Source organism: Diabrotica undecimpunctata, chromosome 8 (genome assembly GCF_040954645.1).
Source record: "Diabrotica undecimpunctata isolate CICGRU chromosome 8, icDiaUnde3, whole genome shotgun sequence".
NCBI lineage: Eukaryota > Metazoa > Arthropoda > Insecta > Coleoptera > Chrysomelidae > Diabrotica > Diabrotica undecimpunctata.
Window position 1 is genome coordinate 134,453,182 of NC_092810.1, and position 15,389 is coordinate 134,468,570.

A 15,389-nucleotide genomic window follows, 5' to 3' on the forward strand; every position below is an offset into this window, starting at 1 on the left:
GTGCTGACCAACGTATCGTGAATTCGTTTGTTGTTACAACTGATTCATTGAAAAAGACCGCATATTATTACCCATTAAAATGTACGGAGAGCTATCAAAATATTGTGAACCGATATTATTTTGATTTTCTTATCAGTAAACAGCGTATTTGATTTACAACTCGTGAACCGCTAGTAGTAGTAATATAAATTAGTTAGCTGAAGTTGTTGCCAATCTTCGGCGAAGATGGGGCTATGAGACGAAGAATGGAATGGAAAGGAATGTGAAAATTTGTTTTTTTATTGTCAAAAATTTTGATTTAAGTATTCAAAAGCCTGAACGAAAAAATGTACCTAGTTAAAATGAATCACTTGGTTTAATATCGTAAGAAAGTCAACATGCATATACTTCATCTAATTTACTTACCGTTGCACGTCATCCGCGTCATACCCCGTGAGGTCACATGATACCAACACGAAATATTTAGGCGGTAGGTGTGTTCTTTTTTAGAATCACTTTGCCGAGTACACTGGCATTACAGCCACTAGACATATTTTATTATAAACGCGTAGAAATAATATTTAAGATTTCTATTAATGTTAACTTAAAGAAATACACAATAATATGTTTCATTTAATTTGTATAAATGCATTATAAAGCTTTTTTATGAAGAACGTTTGTCCGGAACACACTGTAACTGTAATCGAACGAAGGTGATATTTTGGCATAAATTGGTAACACTTATTTAACAGCTGCGGTGTTGACACTTTTTGTACTTTATTATTTTGAATTTTAAAGTGAATACCTCTTGTTTTATATTTTTACCTATTTAATAAAATCTGTTCATTTTAGAACAAAATTAGTGTTTTTTTTTTATATATCACGTAAGAATTTAAATAGTCGTTGTAAAGAGATGGTAGCTCTCTTGCAATAATTATATGACCTATTTGATTTAAAATGCATTCAGGATTTTTTTATACTTTGGCAACTATGTCAACTTCGATCTCTGTCAATGATAATGACGTGCAAGGGTAAGTAAATTAGATGGACTGTATGTTTATAATGATGGAAGATATTATTAATTATTATTATCAACGTTAGAGATTCTTCATTATTGAAGAAAAAAAAATTAAAGTATTTAAATTTTAAACAGTCTACTTACTCAGGTGTCTTTTGAATTGGATTTGGGTATTCCAATTCCAACGAATCGACAGGAGATATAATTTTGTGTGTATATTGTTCGTGTTGTCTTAAACTTATGCGTTTGGGAAAACATTTCTCGCAAATTTTGCACGTGTATTTGGGTTTTTCAGTTCTTTGATGGGCCTAAAATAATTTTAAAATATTAAAAAAATGCATACAATATTTACAACACAAGTGCTACAAGAAGTTAATGTTTGGACTGGAATTGTTGAAAATCGGATGGTGTGTCCATATTTTTTCGATGACAATACTTTATATTCAGCTCACATTTCTATTGAAGAAATTAACACTTACCTTTAATTTATGGCACATCAGATTAGACATCTGGTTAAATCCTTTTTCGCAAATGTCACATTTATAAGGCCTAGCGTTTGTGTGAGTAAATATATGGTTGCGCAAGTTTCCTAAAAGTAAAAGATTTAAACGAGATTTTAAATAGTAAAAAAAACTGTGGATTTGATAAAATGGGAATACAACATGCCTAGAAATAAATAAGTTGTGACCCAACTTCAAAAAATTTCAAATATTCATAATTCACAAATAACAAGTGAACACAATTTTTGTAAACTAATTAACAAAAAATAAAATAAAAATAAGGATGTTTTAAGAGGTGAAGAACTTTGAGTTGACAATACTTTTTTATGGCTAAGGACGATTGCGCCGATGGTACCCTATGATCCGGTCTCGATAGAATCCTTTAAGCTGTGAGCACAATTGCGCCGCAACAGATTTGATCCTTACAGCACGATAAAGATTAGGTGCTTACTTACAGCTTTAATTTAATTAATTAGGTGTACATATTTCAAACAATAGTAAAAATTGTTTTATACTTAGTAAATATAAGTCCGTAAGTAAGTGTATATTCTTGGAATACATTCTTATATTTAGTTCCATTTTTAATTATATATCTAACCTATTTCGTATAATAATGCATTTAGGTGCAGTAATATCACACAAGGAAGGCATTAAGATATTACATTATCACGGAAGGTGCTGCAATTATACCCAGGGATTAGGGACCATAGTTCGGCGCAATCGTGTCATCAGTCCAGAATTGGGCAAATCTATTTCAAAAATTATGATTTTGTTCTAACTTGAGCTTAGAACGAGCATGGAGATTAACGATGTAACGCTTTAGCTCCAAGTTTAGTCTAAATGATAATAAGCATCCACAGAGAGCTATACGTTACCTGTGAAATCACAGGTGGTGGAAAGTGGACGGCCAGATATGAGGGTTAGCTGCGAATATATTGAATAAGCAGTCCCCGACCAATCAGCGGCGATACTGGACGGTATGGTGATTATGTCTTGCTGCCAAATGCTGCCCAACGAACGTATGGTTACGTGGCGGATATTGCCGCCATTAAATAAGCATCGTCAAACCAAATCCGGGCACCAATTTGAAAAAAACTCAAATTTGACAACCTAAATCGTTAAACCGCATAGAATGCGAAAGTCAAGTGGAAAACCATCGCATTATTTTCCAAGCAAATCAGAATAGCAATACAATTAAAATTTTCAATGATCAGGGTATGCTAAGAATCTCCGGGTAAAAAATTAAAATGTCTACATGGAACGCAAAACATTATACAAGGCAGGCAAATCAGCCAATGCAGAGAACTAGCTAAAAAGGATTAACTGGGACATACTAAGCATGAGTGAGGTGAGATGGAAACAAGAAGGATCAATATTGCCTTTTTCTACTCATGAGAGACACCTCACAATGATGTTGGAATTCTAGTCTCGACGGCAATTGTAAAATATGTTAAGAACTTTTTACCAATTACTCATCGAGTAATACTGCTCAAACTAAACGGGCAGTCATTTGTTATAGACCTAGTACAAGTATATAAACCAACTACGCATAACACTGAGGAATAACTTAAAAAAGAGCTAAGAAATGTATGAAAAGTGACGACATAAAAATCTTCATGTGAGACTGTAATGCAAAAGTGGGATCAGATGGGATATTCAGAATAGTGGGTTCTCATAAAATTGGTTCTGAGAATGACATAGGCATGGTACAATGAATACACAAGGTATGATACATAATGTTCCAAAATCGGTTCGCTCTCGCGCATGACGTAGTCAAGATCGCTTATTCCCGCAACATTTGAATGTAGTTGTATAGGAAAGACTTTTAATTTTAAGTTTTTTTATATAATTTGGCTAATTTAATTATAGTAATTATAAAGAGATGATAAAATTATGTTATTATAATATTTATCCTTTATAAAACATAGATATCCTTTATAAGACAAGTTTTAATTATCTTTTATTACACGTAGGTACAGGTTAATTAACTTATACTCCAGAGTTCGATATTTCAGATGTTTAAAAAGATACAGAAAAGTGGTAATGGAGGTACACAAAATTTGTACGTATATATACCTACTGAAGTAAACACAAAATCAAAATAAATAATGACAAAGTCAACTTTATTTATATCGATTGAGCTAGCTGGCCATCGAATATGAGTGTAGTGAGGGCACACAATATTGCACAACATTTAAAATGACATTTTTGTAATATTCACACATAAAATTATCTTGGTATTGTTTATAATAATGATAACATTGTATATTTTAATAATGATAACATGATTTAACAAAAAAAAATGTTATTTTGGAAGATGCTAAATTGATTTCCTCCGAAAGAGTTCTTATTGCAAATTGCATAGCAGGCTGAGGCTAATTTCTTACTTAACAATCGATATGAAAAAACCATTAAGGTTTCATGACTAATAATTAATAAGGGCTGAAATTAACGAAATAGTTAATGTACAGAAAATGATGGAAATTCTTCAAGATATGAAGAGAGAGCTGCTACAGGCAAAATCATTTGCAGAAAAAGCAATGATTTTCATGAAGTACGAAGAGATCTACAATGAACCATAAACACCTGAAGATACTAGTTCAACATAGCATCACTGAGGCTAAGGATCAGCGAACTTCGAGAGACAGTCGTAAGGCATAACCCAGATGTCATATGCCTGTCTGAAACAAGATACATGACGGATTCCCAACTTCCAAGGATAACAAACTACGATGGATTCGGAAGAAGAGACGAACCAAACGACAGAGGAGTAGCCATCTATGTTAAGAACAACATAGAATGGAACCAGGTTTTGATGGACACACACCATTTCGAAAGTGTTGGAATCAAAGTAGGTATAGCTAATATCTTTTCAATTTACAGGAAGCAATCGGAAGAACTAGCCATAGAAGAACTGGATGCCTTACTCAACTCTGCACCAACCGTAGTCGTAGCAGGAGATTTCAACGCCAAACACACAGCATGGGGATGTATGACGGACACAGCACCAGGAACAACTCTACTAAGATACTGTGAGGACAGAGATAGGATGTTATTCGCTCCAGACGAACCAACAAGGATCAACCCAATAAGAGGACACAACAACTCAACACTGGACCTTTTCATCACCAAGGATGTAATAATGGAAGACGTCAGAACATACTTCGAATGCAGTTCGGACCACAAGCCAGTAATAGGAAGGAGGACATCGAGAGTCGACTTGCCAAGGATAGAACCAGTAGAAAGATGAAGATGGAAAGATGCTAACTGGCCTAACTACAGAAGACAGCTAAACCAAAGGGAAATGAAGAGAGAATTCCAATCAACAGAAGAAGTAGAGGAAAAGATCGAAGAAATCACAAGAAGAATCCAACGAGCAATGGAAGCCAACATCCCAAAATCAATGACGAACAACAGAGGACTGATCATCCCAACAGAACTACAGGACATCATCAAGGATAGAAACAAGGCCAGACGAGCATTCCAAAGAACCAAAAGACAGGAATTCAAGGACTACGGAGACATCCTATCCGAAGAAATAATAGTAAGACTGAGAAGTCTTACTGAAAACCAGTGGCACAACAACATCAGAAGAGCTGAAGAAAACCATGGAAACGTTTGGAAAATGCTGAAGGCAAGAAGAAGAGGAAAACAAAAGATGCCACAAATCATGGACAACGAGGGAACACACTACGACACCCAAGGAAAAGTAGATGCAATATCAAGGAAGATGGCAGCCACACACAGACAAAACCAGGATATGTCGGATGCAAGAACAAAGAGGAAAGTCGAACAAGAATACAACAGGATCAGAAGAAGGAACGAGTTCCAAATAGACGAGGAAGACCATACCAGCCCAAGTGAAGTTGCAAAAATCATCAGGAAACTGAAAGGAAGCAGAGCACCAGGACAAGAAGGAATCCACAACATCACCCTCAAGGAACTTTCGAAGAAGATCATAGTACAGCTGTACTATATCTTCAAATACTGCCTGGAAAAAGGACATTTTCCAAACAACTGGAAACACGCCAAGATTATACCTCTTCTGAAACCAAGGAAAGATGGAAGAAGACCGGAAAGCTACAGGCCCATATCACTCCTGGAAACGATGGGAAAAATCTTAGAAAAAATCATCTACAAGAGACTGGTGAAGCATACAGAAAGAAGAGGAGTCATCCAAGAAGACCAGTTTGGTTTCAGAAAAGGAAGAAACTGCGAACTCCAATTAGCAAGGATCATCAGCGACACGAAGATAAAATTCAACAGGAAACAGAAGACAGGATTAGCCATACTGGACATAGAGAAAGCATACGACACGGTTTGGAAGAAGGCACTAATCTACAAGATGGACAAGGCTAGACTTCCACACTACCTCATCAACATCTGCGACATGTATCTATCTAATAGAACATTCCAAGTTTCAGCTGACCAAAAGATGTCGACGATTCAAGAAATCCAGGAAGGAATGCCTCAGGGCAGCATCCTATCACCCATTTTATATAACATTTTTGTTTCAGACCTCCCTACAGATCCAAGGACTTCTACAGCCCTGTATGCAGACGACACAGCAGTGTATGCATCCGGAAAAGACGAAGGAAGAATCATAGATGACATGGAGAACCACCTGGAAAAAATCACGGACTACCCCGAAAAATGGAAAATCAAGATTAACGCCGAAAAAACGCAGTTCATCATTTTCGGCCAGGATAGACGACCACTACGGAACCAGATCACAGTAGGAGACAACAGAATTCAGGAAACAGAGACGGTCAAATACCTAGGAGTCCACCTCGACAGAAAACTCAACTTCCGGGTGCATACACAAAAAACTAAGGTAAAAGCTAATGCAGCTAAAAAACTAATACTTCCTTTCATTTTTAGGTCCAGTCCACTCTCGAAGGCGAAGAAAATTCAACTCTACCAAGCATATGTTAGGTCGGTGATTCTGTATGCTATACCAGTGTGGAGCTCCATTGCGGAATCACACTGGAAAAAGTTGGAAGCAACTGAGAACTCATGATACCGAATCATCGACGGAGCAGCATGGGAGGATAGAGTTACAAACGCGACGATCAAGAACAGGTTAGGATACACGCCACTAAGGGAAGTGGCCGAGAACAGAACCAGGTGGTTCTTCAACCAGGCCACACGAAGACTACGAAAGACCAGGGATATCCTCGAGAAGAACAGGATCCAGAGGATACACAGATCCACCCATAGACTGATCGACCACCTGATCAGGGTCTAACCAGGCGTGCAGGGAAGTAGGTACGTTTGCCGATTTAAGTACCTACAGAAGCAGACGAGGACACCACCCAGGAAAACCCAGGAACCGAAAGGAGAAACCTTCAAGCGCTGGCGGTGCACGAGCGGGACGTCGAAGAAGAAAGAAGGCAAAAATATCTTAAGTTTTTGACATGTAAATATCTTAGAATGGCAATAAACGTTTTTATTTTTATTTTTATTTTTATTTTTATTTTTATTTTTATTTTTATTTTTATTTTTATTTTTATTTTTATTTTTATTTTTATTTTTATTTTTATTTTTATTTTTATTTTTATTTTTATTTTTATTTTATTATATAATTAATAAAAATAAAGATTGAGACTTACGTCGTTGACCTAGAAGTAGTAAGAAGCTGCTCAACATACTTTTTGGACTGTCTGTGTTCGCCTCCTTGTACGCGTTTCTTTTGGTTGGTTAAAAGGGTAGCCGATGTTGATTTAGGCAAATAAAGACTAGGTACTGCCTAAGGTTTGAGTTTTAGGCCCTTTTTAGAAAGGTTATTTAAAAGTTCCTGTTGTAGATTTCTTTGGTAATCTTCAGTTTTAAAATGTGTATAACAAATTCTTGCAGTATTACAATTAAAATTATCCTATCTACAACAAGATATAATCCACAGTTTTCTGGTCACGCTATCTTTAGGAAATGTATGAAACCTAAAGATTTTATCTTCATTGTCACTATTGCAACAAGCAATTGCACAGCGTACTTTGAAAAAGGTACAAAACCAGATATACAATGGCAAATAACTACTATATACTATACAGTATAAATAAATAGTAACTAAACACCATTTGTATAAAGACACATATATAAGCATATATCAAAATTATTTTTCTATTATAAAATAGATGACTTAGTCAGTATTAAGATACTTATTAAAATATATAACTTGCATTTATTATCTCATAACTTGCAATTTGCAAAAGTCACCATTGATAACCGATATTATTGTTGAACTTTTGTTTTTATACAAGCTTTCTGTCTTGCCGAAGTAAAGTCGTCTGAAGTCGATATTTATTGTGTTTTGCGTTTGAACTAATTTGTGTCTTATTTTCATATTATTATATTGTTTGATAAGTAAATTTTGCATATAATATTCGGTAGGTTATAGTAATGTGTATATTTTTTATTTTACTAAATTTCATTATAACTCATCTGAAAAACCATTGTAAAACAAATTGTATTGAATTGTAAAACAGATTTTTCTCTATTGTACTCTATTTTGTTTTTATTTCAGTAAAACTGCTTGGAAGTGAGTGACAGTGAATTAGAATAAGCAAATCTACTACTATTTACCTATTCACAGTATTTCCTCTGCAGAAAATTTTTAAATTTCAAGGGATTTGCATACAAAAAGAGTACTTATATTATTACTATATGAAAACAAAAATAAATATTTTGCCTGAATCTCTAAGAGAAGTAAAGGTTTTACGCTACTGAAAATATATTTTTTATTCAATTATAACCAAAACAAAACATTTAAAAAAAAATTAGATAACTTTTTAACCATAATTTCAAAATTAATGTGTACGTTAAGCTGTAATAATGGGTTCGAGGTGGTTCAGGCGATCTTAACTACGTCACACTCCTGGGCCAGCTGTCAAATGTCATGCGCAATATCATACCTTGTGTATTCATTGTACCATGTGACATAGGTACTAGATTCCTCCAATTTTGTCAAGAAAACAACATTGTAATAAATAACACCGAGTTTAAACTGAGGCAGAAGAAATGAGATATGTTTAGGGGATAGATGTAAAGAACTAGAACTCCAGGCTGAACATAAAGTCAAAAAAATAAAAAAAAGAACGATGATGAAAAAACGAAATTTAGATGATGATAAGGAAAAACAAATTTGGGAAAAATAACTTACATAGCACAGGCCATAACTAAAACAAAGCACAGAAGACATCCGGGAAGAAGAAACGGTGGCTACATAATTAAAAAATTTAACTTCTGCTGCAACCAAATATCTGCAACACGCTTTTTTAAACGTGTATGTTACACAGGGAACCTACCTAAGAGTAGCTCACTAGAAAAGTGGCTCTATCCAAGGAGCATAGGGCAAGAAAATGTGATGATCACAGAACGATATCTCTGATGAGTCAAGCAATAAAAATTTTCATGAGGATCATCTTTAATCGTATTTACAATAAATGTTATTTGTTCAATGGTATACGCTCAAAAGTTCTACATCACTAGAATAAAACACCCTTTTATCAGTATTTTTCACATTAAAATTATTGCACGTCGCGATTTATTTAAACTGACGTCACTTGTTTAATAACAAGGTTAATATTACAAGGTAAAATAACTGTTTAAGGTTAATATTACACAAAATAATAATTTTAATTAAATAGATTATGATTCTGACAACAAAAAAAAATAGAATAAAAAAATAATACTAAACGTTGAATAATGTAATTACAGAATATCCAGAGTAATTTCCAAACTTACCTTTCTGATGAAAAGCTTTAGTACATAGGTGGCATCTATGGGGTTTAAGACCTGTATGAGTTTTTCTATGGGAAATTAGGGTAGAGACTCGGTTAAAGGTTTTCTGACAAACTTCGCATATATACGGTCTTTCGGTGGAGTGGATAGCTCTATGTTGGGAAAGAGTCGACATCTGACGAAAGGCTAAATGGATTTGGAAAGGGGAGATAAATATTGGTTAGGTTAAAGGCTTATAATAGCTAATAATTTCGATTCATACAAATGTAGGCGATTTTTTCATACTGTCTAAGCACACAATGTGAAATGTCGTACAAGACTGTATTTAACTTTACGACAATATCTTGTGCCGACATATTTTTTACAGTTGTCTGTTTTAAAATTTAAATTATTTCAAATATACCAATCCTGAAAAATAAATAAGAATTGATGTTAACTGTGCTCAAGTATGTTAAAATTTCGATGTGGTACTATTCCAGGAAACGCATGCCGACTCAGAAAAGGAGCTATAAAGAGGAGGTGGTGTTCAACAAATAGACGCAACCTACCATCACGTTTATGGCACTGCCACGTATATTGAACACGCGCACTTACACCCCGCTAATGTAAAAACAATAACACCAACGGTATAGAGATAAAAGCAGACACTATAAGACTTGTCTACAAACTACAAAATCAAAATTGTCCAAGTACAGTACTTTCCGTATATGAACACCCAACGATATATACTGGAGACTTTAATAGCCATCACGAGATATGGCGTTATGCTCAGAACGTGCAGAAAATCTGCACCTTCTTTGTGATGCGAAGATAAAAGGCACTGTGCTATCCAGACGTCTGCTTTGTAACCATCAATAACGAGAGAAAGCCACTGCTTACACACAGAAAGGTTGCTACAGACTTCTCACTCAGCCAGCATAGACCTATCATCTAAGAAATTGGTGTAACTATACCTGCAGTACGGTCCTTTCCACGACCTAGCAGGAATTTCCAAAGAGCTGATTGGGAAATATATATAACAGACTTAGATAAATGAATCAGATTTATAACACCCCTAACTAAAGGTTTTAAAAAAAACTACAATTACTACTAAAATGAACAAAGTTACGAGTACTTTATTAGTAGTAACATCCAAAAAATAGCTGATGACCTTCTCGTGATGATAAGCTAGATGTCGCTAAAAGACAATGTTGGACCGAAGCTACTGAAATAACGAATTTCAGCAAACTAAGCACGAAGGCACTGAACCTGCTACGCAAACTCAATGAAAAATTGCAAACAACATTGTCATAATGTCAAGAGCCCCGAGAAACAAACCGTACACCAAATCACTTAAAGAAAACACTCCAGCTTTGTTAGAATTATCCATACTGAGGATGACGTTACCACTGCCCTAAGTAACATGAAACCGGGCAAAGCTCTAGTTTTTGACAGCATACACCCAGAGTTTGCCATTCATGTTGTTAAAAACGTAATTAGCTTGATATCAAAAGTCTTCTCGAACGTATTAATTGCCCACCACCACCCTCAAGAGTTCAAAAAATCAAAAATAATAGCTCTAATAAAGCCAGGAAACCAGCAGACCAACTGCAAAACTACAGACCACTGGCACTCATTAGCTGCACATACAAACTTCTTGAACGAATTGTTCGTAACAAAATTAGGTATTATTACTAAAAATTTACCAATAAGACAGGACTTTAGATGTGGCCGTAGCTGCTATGAACTGGCATTAACATCCTATATAGAGAGTGGTTTTAACAAAACTTAAAAAGAAGTAGTACTGTATTTCTGGACATAACACCAGCTTATGACACTGTTTGGAAAGAAGTATTATTTTCCAAGCTTCTAAAAGTGATTTCTTGCCAAACAATGGTACGCTTAGTACAAAATATGTTAAATATCAAAATTTTTCAAGTACCTCTCAACGAAGAGATAATCAAACAAAAACTCACCAATAATGGGCTCCTAAGGTCCGAAACTGACTGTTCTACTGTTCAACCTTAATAAATCCGATTTCCCAGACACAGAGTAAAAAAAAACTTTGCTATGGATGACATAGCGCTGGCCATCAGAGACAAGCATCTCTTTAATACAGAAGAAGTCCTTAATAACGACCTTGTGATACTATAATATTAGTTCAAGAAATAGAGACAAGCCGAATCTGAACAAAATTGAATCGGCGACCTTCCATCTTAATAACAAAGTGGCAAATGAAAATATAAACATACAACTCGGAAATACCAACCTTAAACAGAACAAGTATACAAAATACTTGGAACATTTGATAGTACCCTCTAGTATCGAAAACACCTAGAAAATATCACTGAGTAACACCAGAACTCGCAAAAATATAATCCAAAAATTCATCGGGATTATTTGGGGTGCCACAATAATATTATGCACTTCATCTATATTCTATTGCCTTAGTGTTGTAGATTTTTTTTGTCCACTCTCTATATCATATAAATTTCACAAGGTTTTTATATACTGCTTCGACAATTACGTCTTAAAATCTTCGTAGCATTCGAAGAGAATAAGAACAATCTAAATGTTTATTTGTACTGTTCGATTTCTCTAACGAGATAGGTACTGTTCTGCTTTTATGTCACTTTTCCCTCTCAATCCAGCATGGATTTTAAAATAATATCTGAATACCAACTAGGCGAGAGAAAGTCGAAAATCAAGGGATATTACGTTTCATTTAAATTGTAAAAGGAAAAAGCGTGTTCCGTGTCGCCTCGTGGACTTTGAGAGGATCATTTTGATTTTGGCGGTGTGGGTGGCAAGTTGGGTAGCGCCGAGAAGACGTATCACCTGCAAGAACACAGCTTTGCCAACATAGGTGTTTCTTTGGCAGTGTTTGTGTTTTTATTTTTGATGGAAGTCATCTCGAGCTAGAGATTTTGGACCTCTACAATAATTTTGTTCGCCCGCCAGAAGTAAAAGCAGAGTGATTAAAAGTTTTTGTGTAAATTATTATAATTTTCTTAATTTGTGGTTTATCTCTTGTTCAATCTCTTTGTTTGTTTTATCAAGATGATAAAACATGTCGAGCTAATTCAATGTCCTCAATTCCATGGTTTCCTATGACAACTTTAATTAAAACCTCTGAAAAGTAGTTCATTCAGTTATTCGTCATTAAATGAACTCGAGGACTAGAGTCAAAGTGTGGTGGAACAATCATAATTAATTGTAAGTTTTTTTATTCTATTTTTGGTGTTTCTGCTAAAGAAAATTAACAAAAGCTGAAATTTTTTTAATGCAACCTTTAAAGTATCCTTTAGTGACGTGTTAAAAAAGATCTATCAGTGTATTTGGGTGGGGTATGTTTTCTTTATTTTTTTAGTATGTCTAGTAATTTAATAATCAAAGCACAACCATTGTTTTTTATCGTTAGCAAGGGGTGTGACTACGTAAGATAACGTAAGAATGGCTTTCGAAGCAAACAGACTGGCAGGATGCCTTAATAACACTACATTAACAGATACATTAACACTGAGATGAAGTCAAGAATTTATAAGGCCAGTTTAAGAACAATAATGACATATGTCTCAGAAACTCATTCTTGACTATGAGTTCTGTGTTCAAGAGCCATGACCTCACCCTAGACACAAAAATAAGGCTCCTTAAATGTTATATGTACTCAGTGCTTCTGTACGGAGTAGAAACGTGGACATTGAAGGTGTAAACTCTATCAAAACTTCAAGCTTTTGAGCTATGGTCATACAGAAGGATCCTGAAGATACCATGGGCAGACAAAGTCACCAATGAAGAAGTACTGCGGAGGATGAACACAACTGCGGATTTTGTCAATATCGTGAAGAGCCGTAAGCCGCAGTACTTGGGACCTATAATGAGAAATCAAGGCAGATACGAGCTACTTCAATGCATTTTGCAAGGTAAAATTAAAGGAAAAAGGGCCCCAGGACGAAGAAGAATATCCTGGCTTGCTAACCTGAGAGCATGATATAGAAAGACCTCAACACAGCTGTTTCGTATAGCAGCCAACAAAGTCATCATAGCCAAAGTGATCGCCAACGTTCGGAACGGACAGGCACCCTAAGAAGAAGAAGTCTCAGAAACAAGACCCGATACAGCCACAACGCAAAGGCTACTAGAAAAGGCAGAGATGAGAGTACTGAGAAGAATTACAGACAATACGCTGAGAGATCGAAAGAGAAGTGAAGACAGAAGAAAATGTAACGTACAGTGATTAAACGAACGGACACAAAATAGAAAAAAAGAATGGAATAACCACATATGCAGAATGGAGGAGACCCTTGTAGAAGTAGAAGAAGTATCGGGCGACCACGCAAAAGATGGAGTGACAACCTTTCATAGAGGTATTAATCCGCAATGAACAAGCAGAATTGTTTATAAAGAGGAAGAAGAATACCAAGAATAATTTTTTTTAATATATCTTCGAATGGATAACCACCAGAAATGCCTTGAGAGATCATCAAACTGATTATACTGTAGTCTTCAGAAGATTTGGGAACTGTTTTCTTTAGTAGGGCGATAGTTCTTTTATAAAATTTCTACGTAAAATTCATTATGACCTAGACTTTTTCCGCTTTTCAATTGTCTTACTGCATGTATAACGTCAAATTAAAAGAATTTTGGACCACTTATTTTTTTCGTATTATTTGTATAATTATTTATTATTTTAGTTGATCAATAAAAAGGTTCTCCGCGTAATTTTTCCAAGTTACCCTCAGTTCTTCTGTGTCCAATATCGGGCACGCAAAATATAATAAAGGAAATAAAACAAAAGTATGCATATTTTTGTTGTTTCATAAAAAAATTAATTAACCTTCATCTGATATTTAAAAATAAGCTTCGTATGTGAAATTGTATAGGAATGTATTATAGGAGTTGTACCTGTAATTAAATTTAAATTGTACTTTTCCTTACCTTTACCACAAGTGACACATCGAAATTTTCTTTCATCGGTATGAGTTGGTACGTGCCTCATTAATGTATATTGGTGGGTAAACTCCTTCTGACCTTAAATTAAAATGTGTATTAGAATATAAAGAAAAAAGAAAAAAAGGTTCGTTTTGCCCGTAGCTTTATTGCCGGATCTTGGTCTTCGATATTCATGATCATTATATGTTTTATTCGTCATTATTTTATAGCTATGATACTTGACAAGAGATATCCATAGGAATATAGTGGTTGATGCTTGCCTGCGACGTCTTTATGCGTTGGCTAGTTTCTGGTTCATCCTTCAGGGCCAATTTCGTAACCCAAGATCAAAAGAGTCTCTACTCTTGTTAGTTCATCCTCCTGTGATTGCACTGAGTTTACTTTTCTAGTTTGAACTATGCCACATGAAAATAGCTTCAGAATAATATTCTTTTTGCCATTTGCGGACATTTAAAGGATACGGCGAATCAAACAAGCCTCCTAGACGAATTCTTCTGTCACAACCAGTGGGAAGTAAATGAAGAAGTAGACCAAAACTTGATGAAAAGATGGTGTAGATGATGATGCTAGAAAAATAAATGCAGCAAATTGGCAATGGTTGGCAATTGATTGACCGGCGAAATAGACGTGGAAAAACTTCGCAACATAGTAGGAAGAGCAAGAATGAGGTCATCCGAAATTAATTCAATAAGGCAAACACTCTTACAAAACGGCTACCACAAAACCCAAATCAATAAGAGCATTCAAAAACATCTAAACCCCATTCCATCCAAAAATGAAAACTTTGCCACCAGATCAACCCAAAATCTTTCTACCTTTAATTAAAGGTGTCACTGACAAGATTAGTAGAACTCTTCTTCCTCTAAATATCAAAACCATCTTCACTAATCACTCCAAGTTGTCCAATCTTGTCAGATCCGTAAAAGACCAAATCCCTAATGAAGACCATGGTGTCTACGAGATACCTTGTTCCAGTTGCCCACATACATACATCGGACAGACAAACCGACGAATCCATAACCGTATTTACGAACATTATATATCTGTCAAACATTCCGATACTACTTCAGCCCTAGCCCAAGATCATATTCAAACAGGCCACAAAATAGATTTCGAAAAAGCAAAAACCATCCACCCCCATCCGCTCCTTAAAATCAAGAATCATTCGTGAAGCTATCGAAATCGAAAGACGGCCTAGCAGCTTAAATACGCGCGATGAC

The 15,389-nt window shown here is 35.2% G+C and overlaps 1 protein-coding gene across 7 annotated transcripts in view; it reads right to left on the bottom strand.

Moving 5' to 3' along the window:
* The window catches only part of LOC140448599 (uncharacterized), a 34,766-nt gene that overhangs the window by 14,808 nt on the left and 4,569 nt on the right, over positions 1-15,389 (bottom strand). For 6 of the 7 annotated variants that reach the window (XM_072541688.1, XM_072541686.1, XM_072541691.1 and 3 more), the window contains 4 exons: positions 14,155-14,247; positions 9,241-9,423; positions 1,477-1,586; positions 1,142-1,305 (listed from right to left, as the gene is read on the bottom strand). In XM_072541688.1, the coding sequence (XP_072397789.1) occupies positions 1,142-1,305; positions 1,477-1,586; positions 9,241-9,423; positions 14,155-14,247 (550 nt within the window). The remainder of the gene's footprint in view (positions 1-1,141; positions 1,306-1,476; positions 1,587-9,240; positions 9,424-14,154; positions 14,248-15,389) is intronic. The other variant, XM_072541689.1, reaches the window with a different exon arrangement.